Raw genomic sequence first — 14285 nt, 5'->3', positions numbered from 1 at the left:
TTATTTGTTATAAGTAAATTTTCATTATGTTTCAAAAAAGGTATGGTATATTAAATAATAAAACAGCCCAGCTCTTCAACAACAGTTTGATATTACGGAAATCAATAATTTAATCCGAAGATAGTTTAGTTCCCAATTAAATTTTCGAAATCTTGTGCAATCCAATTTTGGAATACTCTATCATTTTGCTATACGCTCGTAGCGTCTGTATGTATCACCCCGCCTTCCGCTGCACACGCTTTAGGTACGACGACAATGTATGTTACATCCCAAACATGCTTATATTAATGAAACGTTTATCAAAGTTTATATTGTCTGCTCTAAATTGCTTTTACAATGTACATAAAGATGAAATGATGGCTTAATCTCCCAGCACGTACAAGGATAGAAGTGATGAGTCGTTTATATATCAAGTATAAGTTACCACTAACACTACAATTGCTACAACTATTTGAGTCTGGGTCTTAGATTTATGTATTTATTTCGTGATCAATTGTTTTTTCTAATAGGCATGTGATCAAGCTACTGTGCCACACGTCGACGACCCTTTGGAACTAAGACATGGCGGTCTCCTCACGATGTTTTCCTTGACAGTACGAGCGAGTGTTGATTGCACTTAGACAGAAATATCATTAGTGCACAGGCGAGGGTCGAACCTACAACGGATGAGAGTCGCACGCCAAAGCCACTGGACCACACTGCTCTACAAAATTAACATAAAACATGATATTGAAGATGATCAAAATGGTCTTCATGTAAAATCGAAACAAGGGATTTATTATAAATTTGACTTTATATTATATTTGACTCAATTAAAATATATGTATAATACTTAGATACATGTTAAAAAAATTACCCTTGAATTAAAATCAAATAACATTTCATTTAATAAAAAAATCTTTAATATTTGTGTAAGGGCTGTAACCCTTCCTAACGATTTTCTTGTAAGTCAAAAGACCTAAAGAGTGTAGGTGAGATAAGAAGATATAGTGATAGTTTCTAGTTCATTCACCCTACTTCTGGGTAAAATCCTTGGTCCTATTACATCAATAGTCCTATCCCACTCCGTCATATATTATTATATAATATAGTTATTTCTGCCACATAAGTTATTAATTACAAATTATTAATATTAAATTTGATATATTTTTATAATAATGCCAGACACAATATATCTGAAAAGGTTCTATTGTTGTGTTTTTAAGACACTTCTTTCGGACCCAGGATCTCCGTAAACCGTCTAATTAAAATCATCGTGGTTATGTAACACCGATAAATTTTAATTGTAAATGGCTTATATCATATTTTGAAACTAAGCGAACACTTCTGCAGGCTTTAGAATTAGTACAAACTTATTATCAGAGCACCTTGATATGTCTCGTATAATGCTAAACAAAATGTTTTGAAACATTATTATTTATTTCAGCGAGTTATTTATGAGATATGCAAACTCAACATCTGTGGGATTTCAAAAGTATCATAAAATACACTAAACAGAAAACGTATTCATAAAAATTAGGGATGTGGACGTCTTCCTGTATATCGATAATTGAATTCTAAGTCGTTCTTCGACTTCGAGACTCGAGCACTTTATATACTTTGATTAGACGGTCTTTCATTACCCATATGTATACTTCGTTAGTCACGGTTGTATAATTAAAAAACCGATAAAAAGTGACATCATTCCTTTAAAGTTTAAAGGTTCCTGTAAAATGCCAACACCAATATTGATCGCCAAGATATTGGCGACTTTGTCGTGCAAGAATATCGTGAACGAACATCACTAATAGTAGAAAAATTCAAAGATACGTTTTCGCAGCGTCTGCGGCAAACGACAGCTAAATATGTTAAGGACGGGACGCTCGAAGACACCAGTGATGCTATACTTTGCATCTAGAGTGGCCAGTAATGTAAGCTAGACGAGATATAGTTGAGCTTGCAAATATTCATGAGTAACTGATTTGTACGTCCCAAAATTTGTTTAAAGAATTTTATGAAGTGAACCTTCTTAATCGGCGTTGGAAAAAATTTACCGTCACATTGTTCGGTTACGCGTCACATTTTTCCGTTACGCGCCATCTTTTTATTGTCCCTACCATGGTTGATTCGAAGAGATTCGAAGCCATTAATAACAAAAATATATAATAACGATAGCAATTATAGTAATAGTTCTATTACAATTAATGAAATTCTGGAATAGTCTTAGTATTAATGACTATGATAATAAAAGCCTTTTGTTCAACTTAACCTAATTTAACTTCATTTAACCAATCTCTGTAAAGTTGCATATAGTAGATCATTCTTCGAAAAATAAGGTCATAAAGAAGTTTCACTTCTTACGTGTGTACACTAGTACACGCATGCATTTTTTTTACAAAGGATACAATATTTAAGCGAATTCAGCCTTTGTTGGGTTTAACTTAGTCAATATTAGAAATGCCGTCATCGAAGGCTGACTTCGCTTAAATGTTGTATCCTTTGTAAAAAAAGTTGCTTCGATACAGTACTCTCAATATCTAAAGATATCGCTTATGATGCAAACATGAAAAAAATGCGATACGGAAACCTTATATTTACTAATAAGGATCACTACTAGATCACATGGTAGCTTTACGTGTTGAGGAACGCGGTAATAATAAAATTACAGACGTAATAAAAAAATAAAATACAGTTATTATTTCTATTACAGAACTTGTGTTCTCAAGATCTAAATAAATACGAATACGATATTCTTTCTTCAGCAAGTAAGTGAATAATATTTTATTTGTTGCTTAAACTAAATAGCTATTACAAGCTATAGTTTACAAAATTGTTAAAATAATAAAGTTTTAAGATGACCCGTTTTATTTGGTTTCATTAGATATGTAAAAACCATACACAAATATTCAAATATTGTCAAAATCAATTTATAGAAGACAAAAAATATCATAAAAGTGAAACCATTATGTAGAGATAGCCTAACCAATTCTCGACACGATTCGTATAGCAATAGCGATCGGGAATCCATTGAAATTCCAACAATAATGATAACATGATCCCCGTATCCGCGGATAAGATTCTGGAGCCGAGCCACACGTCCCTAACGTACGAACAGGAAACATTCGCCACCGTGACCGGAAACACAAATCGAACTTGTCACTACTGCTAAGACGCTTATGTCATACGTCTTGCAGAAATATCTATGGATTGTCTTTGTTCGGATATTATTATATTTGTTTAATTTAATTAACAATTTTAAAGCCAGCAATTTGTTTTATATTAAATTAATTACAAACTCAAGAAAAATTACTTTCTTCGAAATGTTTATCCACCTTATTTCATTTAACTTGTTATTGTTAATGTCTCGTGAAAATCTTTAGTCACCAAAGCAAACTAATGGGGAAAGTCGGCTTTAGCTAGAATAAAATATTAATATACTTTCAAGTTGCGATTTCTTCGAGGTAGGTATTAACTTTCAGGAGAGAATAAATAAAATTGCATTTGAATCTAACCATATTTTAGCGGAAAGCATTTCAAAATGGCATCCGCTCTGGCATAATCTTCTTTATATTCGTTCATCGTGCCAGAGACGGGCTGGACGGGGAAATGAATGCACTGTCATCGTGTGCTGCGGTGAAAAATGCTAGACTATTAGCAACGTGCCATGGCACTGTCTGGGGTATCTCTCTAATAGTACTATTATGTGGGGAGAATGTGAATGATATTATATTTTTCTTTAAGGCTCTTAGACAATATAATGGGACTCTGTACGTTACCATAAGTTGTGTGTCGTACTTACCTTTGTAGTTTGGATATTTCTAATGACATTTACTCATTTTTATTATGTAAATCTTGCTTTTACCGTATGTCGTCCTTATACCATGGCGTGTAACTGAACTGTGAACACAGTGAGACCATTTCTAATACTTTTTTTTCTAACATAATTTCTAATTTGGACTGTGAAAACACGCCCGAAAAACAAATCTGTACACGACAATTAAGTCGAAACAGCAACAATTCTCAAATTCTCGCGGCAATTACTGACTTTTTCAGCGTCGAGTGCCAAGTGGCGATGTAGGTGGTGTACATGCTGTAATTAAATCCTCGCTTGCCAACTGACTCTAGACGATAATATTAGTACGGGCTTATAAGTGACATATTTTATGGAAAGTGGTGTTCCAAAATTAAAAATTTGCTTAAAACAAAATATAAAAAAAACTTTGGTATCCTTTATTAGATACTATCAATGTTATCATCAAATTCCATAAGGTTACATGAAAAAGTTTGAATTGTAATAATTTTGCTATCGTAACAAAAGTATTCTTACATTTTCTAATTTTCTGCGCAACTATCTTAATTTCTAAGAACCTTCTCCTTACAATAATAAACACATCAAAAAAAGAATTAGCGAAATTGGTCCAGCCGTTCACGCGTGATGCCGTGACCAAAGGAAATAGGAATTTATTTTCATATGTATAGATGTTTTATCTTTATGTTTAAATGTGCTATCCGTTTTAAGCTTTTGTGTATAATGTAATTGTTTAGTTATTGTATAATAAGTAGCTGTATGAATGCTCAAAAGCAAATAAATAAATAATTTGGGCCGTTATTAATAAAAATTCACAAGTATCTAAAATACAGACAAGCGTCAAAAACAATATGTTACTTTGACAAGCAAATTGCATTCTTTGTATATAACTTAAAACGACTGTGTAATTTAAGTAATATTAGTTCACGATTTATTTTAAACCCCGGCACGCAAAGACCAAAGAGCACGTAATAAAACGTTACTTTAAAGAATCCAATTTAACTCAACAACAATACGTGTGATAAATAACTCTTTTAATTAAACTCATAACATCTTATTGCTCTGTGCACATTGCTGTGTTCTGGACAAGCGAAACAGATTAAAAATATAAATTTAAAGTAAAGCACGGACGTTATTAGAAATTAAGGTATTGTTCCACTACCATACACTACACAAAATAACAAGAGTTATGTAAGAGACACACACAATGAAAGGAGTGGAGTCTTATAAGTGTTCTCTTCCATATAATTAGTTTTAGGGGAAATTTTAATTTATAAAAAACAGATAATATCACATATTGTGTGCGGGCAGCGCGTGTCATGAGTCCCTTTAAGTCAATTCTTTGGTATTCCTATTCCTTTTGAATTGACAATTTAGTCAATATCATTTTCAACATGAGTAAATATAAGTTCGCGTTTTAGTAGTAATTTTTTTCGATTTACGCCACATTTATTCAATTCAAAACAGTATGGTAAACGGAACATTATAAGTTTTCTATTGTACTGTTTACATGAAACATGTTTGAGCATACAGAGTAATACATACAATACAATACTCTTTATAATATGTCTTCTTGGAATTGTTTTATAAAATAATTTGCATAAATACCAATATTACTAATAAAATATTGAAAATATATAGTGCGATCGGTGCATATAACGTATATAGGTAAAACATTTGGTATGCTTCTATGAGTGTGATTTCTATCATTAGTAAATGACAGGACATTTCCCCTCTGTTTAGTTATATAAACTGTGGCAATACCGAAACTAATTAAGAGACAATATCTGTACCTCATTAATCAAGGCAGTCCATTAAAGAACAAAAGAGTTGAACCGATCAATTTTGTATTCGAATCGCTGCGGAATTTCACTTCTTTTACTCAAGTCCAAACAAATTTGTTCATGAACTTTTTCACTTAATTGTCTAACTTCTCAATTATTGTCCTCATTGCAAAATGTAATGCGTGATTAAAGCTTTAAAATTCACTCGATGGGTGTAATGTTAACACACACTACGGCACTTGCTTTGTTGTTATTTATTGTTTTAAACAAAAAACCTAATATAATATATAGCCCTTCAACCCAAAATATTTATTCTAGCTATCAAATCCATGAGCTCTGGTCAAATTCATAAAAATATAACGTCGTAATCAAGGACGTAGTAAACACTTTATTCGCACATATACGAATACATTTTATATTGTATTGATGGTAAATCCTTACACTGCCATTGACCAAAAGGTCCAAAAGGACCAAAGGCAACTCATGAGTGGGACCATTGAGGAATTAATATTTATTGTTCAATTAATTCATTTTTTTATACATATCTTTACTAAGACATCGTGGAACACTACGATCTAGCCTAGCTTAAAAGTAGTAAGTCATTTAAATCTAACCTAATTTACTAATAAGGATATTTAACATAAGTGTCCAATAAGACTGCTTACAGTCTCTATTAAAGGGAAGACACTAAGTTCTTGTGTTATATTTTTTTCATTCATTAATAAAAATTTATAGTAAGACTAAGGTAGTGCTAATTTAATGTTTTGGAAAGGTTTATGTTGGTAAAAAAGAAAAACGTTTACATATAGATTTATTTTAAAAACTCATGAAAATGCCTAAAACAAAAATACTACATACATTGTAACTAAAATTAAACGGAATGTTGTTACCAGCTTCTTTTTAATACATATAGATCACAAACCTTGGCTTTAACTACTCATAAAATATATTTATTATAAACAACAAATTATTTACAAAATTTTACAACTTAGTTTAAACCTGTCAGAAATACAATAAAACAATTTGGACTCTTATTAAGACAACTTTTGTACTATATACAATATACATACAGAATATGCGAAAGAGTTACGGACGCATTTTTAAATTAACAACACGAATTATATGTTGGCGGATTTGTCATCTATTTAGAATTATCCATAAGGAAAAAAATATTCACTCACAAAATGTGTATTGGCCTAACAGGAACTTACCACAAAGTTGATTGAAATGGAGAAACAAATTTATTTTTAAATACAATTAACATAAAACGCTTTATATTTACACGTCCTACATTTACTATGCTACAAACAGCAAAATTCACACCCACATATTTATCTTTAAAATTCTATCACAAAAAACGTCGAAAAAATTTAGATTCCATATAAAACTGGCAACGAATATAATTACGGGGTAACTTGCCATCTACATAGTATTGAGAACCATTTTCTTCTCAGTGGCTGTAAAATGTAATACCGCAGTAATTGCATTTAACATATGCTTACGACCGGCGTCATCTGTGGACATGAGGTACGCTAACACAACATTCTTGAGATATTCTAGATTAGCGCCCTCTCGCGATTGGATGCGACGTAATCTGAAATTAAATTACGAGAACACTTATTTAAAAATTACACAACACATACCTACAAATTAAATAGCATAAAATTTACAAGAGTGTGCAACATAGCGAATACAACAGTGACCGAATAAAGTAAAATAACAATAGTATCTATACCTTATGCAAAACAAAAAAATAATAATACAAAATTATGTCTAGTATGTAAATATATTTGAAGTGAAACTTCTTAATCGGCGTTGTAAAAAAAATTACCGTCACATTTTTCGGTTACGCGTCACATTTTTCCGTTACACGATTTCTTGTCCCTACCATGGTTGATTCGAAGAGATACGAAGCCATTGATAGCATAAATATATAATAACGATAACAATGATAGTAATAAATCTATTACAATTAATGAAATTCTGTAGTAATAAGGTAAAATGAAATAATTGTATTATTTGTATTCATGTCTATGATAATAAAAGCCTTTCGTTAAACTTTATCTAATTTAACTTTATTTAATCAATTTCTGTAAAGTTTTATATGTAGATCATTTTTCGAAAAATAAGGTCATAAAGAAGTTTCACTTCTCACTAGCACGCACTGTACACTAGCACGCACTGTACACTAGCACGCACATATTTTTTATATATAAATATTATGTGTTTTTAGTTCAATTTCTTCTAAACGGCAATTTGAAGTGTTTATTTATTTAATTCGTGTTTGCAGGACAACCTCTGTCGGTTCCGCTAGTTAATGTATGTAATATGTATATAATAATAAACTATAGATGATGTTACTGTGAAATACGCAGTTAGGTAAAACAATTGGTGGCAAACAAAATTCCTGACATTTTCTGATTGTTTGTATATTACAATTAATGAGAAAATGACCATAAATTTAATTCAAACAGCATGCAATGATTATTAAACAATTTTCAACCAATTAATGAAAAGTGAGCTACTGAGGCGATACAAATTACATTTTATACTGTCAATATTTTTGTCAAAATGAAAATTACGTATTGCCAATTTATGTTAAACAACCGACATTTGCGTCTTATTTGGTCCGAATGGATTCATAAACCGTTAGTCGGTAACATTAAGACCATTCTTTTATGCAACATTTGGCGTCGTGTTGCGGACAAAAATGAAAACTAGATGGCGCTAGTTGTGTGGTAGCTATTATCATGTCTTTTTTTCTTGAAATATATATCAAAATATCAACACAATGGACACAATTCGTAGCTTTTTTTTTGAATGCGTATCAATTTTATTCTTTAATACCTATCAATTTCCTCCTTTAGGGTCCTTATAACCTCCTTGAATCGTTCCTTGTCTATTGTCGCATCCCGTTGACACTCCCTATACTGTCCCTCGAGGTGATGTTTTTCACGCCGTAATTGGGTAATATCAAGGTCCTTACGGGCTAATTCGTGAGCGTAATGCAGCATGTGTGGTAAGGCGGTTTTATCCTGCTGGTAAAATTAAATTTTATTCAACGACACACAGCATATATAGTTGATCTTTATCGGCAACATCTCACAACATATATTTTAAATATAGTCCATAGTCGAGTAACTAAATTGTTAATAAATTGAGACATAAAACATTAAAATAAGCGGAAATGTATGTACGGGATCCATTTTATGAGACTGTAATCTATTCAACTAACACCGTTATTTTTAATGTGTTCTTACAGTTAAAACATGGCCATCCTTCCATCCTTCCTCCGAGCTAACCTTCCGGGATCTATCTCCTCTCGACCTGATCAAGTTGTCTGTCTCTTCTAGCAAAGTGGAGTATCGCTCACGTTGGGTCTGAACGTGCTTTTCGAGATTTTGTATGCGGTTACGCAAATCAGTTACTATCTCCGTGTGGTAATCCTTTTCACTTTTTAATTTCTGATAAAATATACATAAACACAATATATTAACATTAATAGTTACGAACGAACGAATATGACAAATTTAGCCAAGTAAAAATATGTAAAAATATTTTGACAAGAAAAATTATTAATTTTAAATTTTGCATTATAATTACATTGCAAAAACCTAATAAACATTCAAATTTATCTACAATTTTAAAAGAATTAAAAAAAAAGTATTTCCCGTACCGGGAATCGAACCCGAGCCTCCTGGGTGAAAGCCAGGTATCCTAGCCACTAGACCATACGGGAGATAATGAACATAACGAAATTAGTGTTTGGAATATTGTTTTTAATTGTGACTGCATATATGTAAAATCAAAATACATATGTAGGCCTATTTTCGTTAACCAAAAATCCATATAATGTTACAAATTTAAAGAATTTTAGACAAATTTTCTTAGTGATAGAAAATAATTTATTGTGAAAAATTATTACTACTTACTACTTTTCCCACAATAACGCATTTTATTGTGATTATTTTACGTTCCTAATTGTTTAAAGTGAAACTCTTTAAAATAACCTATTTAGATAAACAAAGAAATGTTAGAAAAATCATTAAACATTAAAATCAAACTAATCATTTTGGCTATAAGTATTAACAAAATAACTTCCATAACAAACCTCTTCTTGCAACTTAAGTGAATCCATCTTATCCTGTTGTTCTTGCTCTAACATCAGCTTATATGTCTCTACCTTATCATTTAATACAGCTATCTCACTTTTCAATGTTGCTATTTCACTCTCCCGATCCCCATTTACACTACTCTTCACACTTACTCTATAGTTTTCAAACTCTTTTCGTAATAATTCATAATCCTTCTTACATTTTGAGTGCACATGCTCAAATGCCTCTATATTTAAAACGGTAGTCAAATCTATGGGATTCCCTTGTTTATCGTTTTCGGATATTAGTTCCTTTTTCAAAATGTGTATCTTGTCTATGAGTGTTTGTAGATACTCTGTGTCTGCTAGCTTATCGTTGTCTGTTTCGCTTACTGAAGAGTCATCTGTAAATATTGAGAAAAATATACAAATCTGTTTCCATATATTTGCATAAATTTGAAAAATAATGAAAATGGATTTCAGATTTAATCTAACAATAACAGCTAGTTAATTCGGTACAGAGTGTACTTACTTATATTATGACATATAACAACATACCTTATGTTTATAGTGTTAAATTTTAAGTAATTTTATATACAAATAATTAAGCATAACATATTGTTAACTGACATAGATTAAAAACATTTTGACACGTGCTAGGCATACGATCGATAAGGGAATTGGTGAAAGGTTTAGCAGAAGCTTGCCTTAGGACTCCCAAGGGCCACTCCAGTGATTTTACCTTACGAAAGCATATCGAGCAAGGAGTTCATACGCCCGATTCCTTCTTCTTTAATGACGGTACATGGAATATATGGCATACCAAATATTACGTTTCAAGTAATTTGCAAGTTAAATAGGCCTTTAATACTACATGTAAAGGGCCTATTTGGGCACATCAATTAGTGTTATTTTATCTGATTCTGTTGTAAGAACTAAGCCATGTTAGCCTTGTGGCTTCAGCGTGCGACTCTCATACTTAAGGTCCGTAGGCTTCAATTCCTGTGCACCAATGGACTGTCTATGTGGGCAATTTAACACTCGCTTTTTTTTTGTAAAAACTAACCTTCCAATCTACTAGTCATTCTCTCTAACAATCTCCCATTTACAGAGTCCCGGAGCTGTCGAATGGTGTGCTGGTCTCTTCGTCGTTGAAGATCGTATTCTCCTATTGTGTGTGAGAGTTCCGCAAGTTTTCCCTCTAAAAGAGCGACCCTCTCTTCTTGTCGAGCGCAGATTTTTCGTGCTGACTCCTCAGCGCGCTTAACTTTAATTTGCTCCTGGAATTGGAGTTTAAAAATAACATCCTGTACTCGAATCCCTTTGGTTTTAAGTTTAACAACTGTTTCTAGGATGTACTATTTATTATGATTCTTTTTTTTATTTTTCCTACAGTATACCTCCTCGTTACCTCGCTACCTCGTTTATGCATAACATTATAGTTGTTACAAAAGTAACATTCATATAATTAATAGCAGTTTTGCATCGTTACCATAAAAATGGCAGCTAATTTTTTATACTCCAGTAAAACAAAACTTTGTAAAAACTAACACTATTTTTTTCCTTATCGGTTGAACGGAAGACGCAGGAATCATTGGCATTGAACTACTGACCGTATTACAAGAGCTCAGCGTCATAACAATTTAAATTTGGAACTGTGTTTCCGCTTGTGCCTAAGTATTTTATGAAAAAGTAAATTGAACAACACACACGGCTTTGATGAAGAAGTTTTTTACTGGAGAGTATAGAAAGAAAAATAAACTTAAATACCTCTCGTATTGCAACAGAGTGTGACTGTTCCAGTAAGGTCAGTTTCTGCTGGAGTCGCACAAGAGAGGCCGGAGTCTCTCCAGAGCGGGACTCAGCTCGCGCCAAGCGACGTTGGTTAGCTTCCAAAGCACTGCTCAAGTCACGAACTCGCTTTTCGAGCTCTGCTTGAGACGCTGAAATGTCATAGATTTTTTTTTAACAAAAATTATAGTTGACTCCAAAATGCACCAAAAAGGATTAAATAAAAATATTGTTTATTTGTATTGATTGTATGAAAAACTTAAATGTATAGTTTTAATTAGTTCATTTATATTAAAGTGGAATATTAGGCTATTTTCTAGATGTCAGAATAAGTTAAGTTTGACTTAACTTATTCTACATACCTAGGGCTTCCAAACAAGACAAGTTGATTGTAATCAATTACAGATTTTTTTCAAGTAAGTTTCAAGTAAGGACTAAAGTCCTTTGATCCTGATTGGTAAGAAGATAAGATTTTTTTTCAAGTGAATTGGTTTCAAGGTTCCAGGAAATTTATTATAATTAGTTAATAATGATTATTATCAACATGGCAGATATTATTTATTCAATAATATAAATAAGTCAAAAACTAGCACTAATAATTTATAATAAAATTACGTATAACCACCTTGTGACTCACTTGTTGTAACTACTTTGTCTTCTAATTTTTCTTTATATTTCCTTTCTTCATTGAATTTCACATGAAGTTCTCTGAAAGTTGGGGAAATAATAGTCAGCTACATTATATTATTTATGTACTATAATATTATGTATGTATTATTTCTGTTAAGTTAAAAATTACATTTAATATTATATTGTAACTTATATAACATATGAATATATAAAACCGTTTTTGGTAATGTAAGTATAATTTTTTGTTAATGTTTAATATGTTTCATGTGACATGTGTAGTCATCACTCGCTGCACTCATTGAGATAAGTACTGATATCCATGCAACAATAAAATTTTATTTTTACACACTTACTTCAACATTGCCAAATGGTCTGTCCTCTCTTTCTCCCGTTCTTGAATTTCATATGCAATTTTTGCTTTTAAATTATTAACTTCAGTTAGGTGTTGCTGTACCAATGTTTTTGTCTCTTCTCTCATAGATGCTATTATGTTCTCATACTGCAAAAATGAAAAATATATAAATAGGAACAAGCGATTCCTAGCTGTGAACTGTTAGGGGCACTCAAATCAATTACTTACCTAACCCAAATCCTATGGAAAATACTACTAATCATATTTTTAATATTTGTTCTTTATAATATTGTTATTTAATCAATTATTTAAAACACATTACTTTCAAATAAGTATATGTCCCCATATAATTGTAAAAACTGTTCGGTTGTAATCTATCTCACGAGATTGTGAACGTAATTTGACGGTTTCACTTTCGGATGGTAAATTAATTGTAGCTATTAGAGCTACACAACACCAAACGCTGGAGATATGCATGAATGCAAAGATAAGTTCACTTCCAATTCCATAACTTTTGATACTATAATTTATGCATCACAGAAAAGAATCAAAGCTAGTTTTTATAATAAAGTCTTAACTTGTAATGTTCAACATACCTTTTCCCGGGTAACTTTTTTATCAGACTGAAAAGCCTCTTCCATACGTGATTTTTCTGTAGTAAGTGTAGACAATGATAATGTAAGTGCGGCCACAGACTCATTTGTTGAAACTGGAATAGAAATATCAATAAAATACAATTTGTGTACCACATGTTCACCCTACTCAAAACATTCAAATGATTTAATTTAATGTATTTAATGTATTTCTACAGTTTTCCTTAAGCACATTAAATGTGAAAATACTATTAAATGTATAAAACCTTTATTTCAATTTCATGCTTGTTTTAAGTGTAAAAAGAAATTATGTCTTGATTCTTTACCTGTAATACTTTAAAACTTTGTTTACATATATGTACATACCATCATTATTATCAGATTTATTTAAAGCCTTTAGGCTTATATCTAACGCCTCTTTCTCCTTTACAAGGCCCTTATATGCAGCAACAACATCTGGAACGGTTGAAGAAACAGCTGTTATTCAGTCAGTGTAAAAAAATTATATTTAATTTGGAAAGTAAAAAAATGCTGTAACTATTGTAACTTGTAAATATAACTTACCTCTAAGTCGGGCTTCATATCGTTTTATTTGATCAGCCTGTTTAGTTATTGTGGAAATCAATTCATTCTTTGATAACGACTCCATAGCTTGTAACAAATATCGCAATTCGTTCAATTAACTGCTGTAGCCGTACGATACCTGACATTAAGCCATTTTCGTGTGTATAAAGTGTTATAATTAAAAATATATACAATTATTATCAATTAATATTATGCTTTGAACTATTGGAGATATGACAGATTTATTATTAGGTAGATAGCGTATAATTTATAAATATAACAGCTGACATTTGTCCACAGACTAATAAGAGAATGAAGAATGTATGTGCACAGATATATAATATGACAGCATTCTCTCGACTAACGGTTACTTAAACTTCTTTGAAGGTTTTATACCTTACTCATGGTTTAAAGTTAATAATATACTAAAATTCGTCAAGAGTTTTATTAACTCTTAACAAATTTCAAAAATAATAATATGTCGTGAGCGGGAGGAAAGAAAAACGTCTATGTCTGCGATTTATAGTTGTACAAAAAATGGCGTCGAATTGTAATATATATATTTGAGTTTTTCGCGGTTATTTGCTACGTCCTTTTGTTTTGACATAGACATATACGACAGTCAAAAACTTAAAATAAATTCTATAAAAAATAGAACCAACTCCATGAAATTAAACATGTTAAACGATAA

General features: G+C 31.5%; 1 protein-coding gene and 1 non-coding gene across 4 annotated transcripts; both read right to left on the bottom strand.

The window, feature by feature from the left end:
• Nucleotides 1-6371: 6371 nt before the first annotated feature.
• On the bottom strand, nucleotides 6372-13877 carry LOC123720486 (GRIP and coiled-coil domain-containing protein 1). 3 transcript variants are annotated; one of them, XM_045677110.1, is made up of 11 exons: nucleotides 13595-13877; nucleotides 13397-13486; nucleotides 13034-13146; nucleotides 12439-12584; nucleotides 12081-12163; nucleotides 11435-11607; nucleotides 10731-10944; nucleotides 9683-10068; nucleotides 8832-9035; nucleotides 8419-8606; nucleotides 6372-7165 (listed from the first exon to the last, which is right to left on the bottom strand). In XM_045677110.1, the coding sequence occupies exons 1-11, from the start codon at nucleotides 13677-13679 to the stop codon at nucleotides 6994-6996; spliced, it is 1854 nt and encodes a 617-aa protein (XP_045533066.1). In that variant the 5' UTR covers nucleotides 13680-13877; the 3' UTR covers nucleotides 6372-6993. The 3 variants fall into 3 exon arrangements, with proteins under 3 accessions (XP_045533066.1, XP_045533067.1, XP_045533065.1); XM_045677111.1 differs by having other exon boundaries at nucleotides 8419-8609; nucleotides 12093-12163; XM_045677109.1 differs by having other exon boundaries at nucleotides 8419-8609; nucleotides 13595-13876.
• On the bottom strand, nucleotides 9239-9310 carry Trnae-uuc. Its single transcript has one exon. It is a non-coding gene; the product is annotated as a tRNA-Glu (tRNA).
• Nucleotides 13878-14285: the final 408 nt, after the last annotated feature.

The sequence above is a fragment of the Pieris brassicae genome, chromosome 2 (genome assembly GCF_905147105.1).
Source record: "Pieris brassicae chromosome 2, ilPieBrab1.1, whole genome shotgun sequence".
NCBI classification, from domain to species: Eukaryota; Metazoa; Arthropoda; class Insecta; order Lepidoptera; family Pieridae; genus Pieris; species Pieris brassicae.
This window is presented reverse-complemented; position numbering and strand designations above follow the sequence as displayed.

What these genes read in the sequence shown, in the direction of transcription:
- LOC123720486 (XM_045677109.1), bottom strand. Translation starts at nt 13,679, where the DNA reads ATGGAGTCGTTATCAAAGAATGAATTGATTTCCACAATAACTAAACAG. An exon ending in TAAATCTGATAATAATGATG is followed by an intron (nt 13,147 to 13,396) that starts GTATGTACATAT and finishes TTTCTATTCCAG; the next exon opens with TTTCAACAAATGAGTCTGTG. An exon ending in CTAAAGGAGGAAATTGATAG is followed by an intron (nt 7,166 to 8,418) that starts GTATTAAAGAAT and finishes ATTTAATTTCAG; the next exon opens with ATTACGTCGCATCCAATCGC.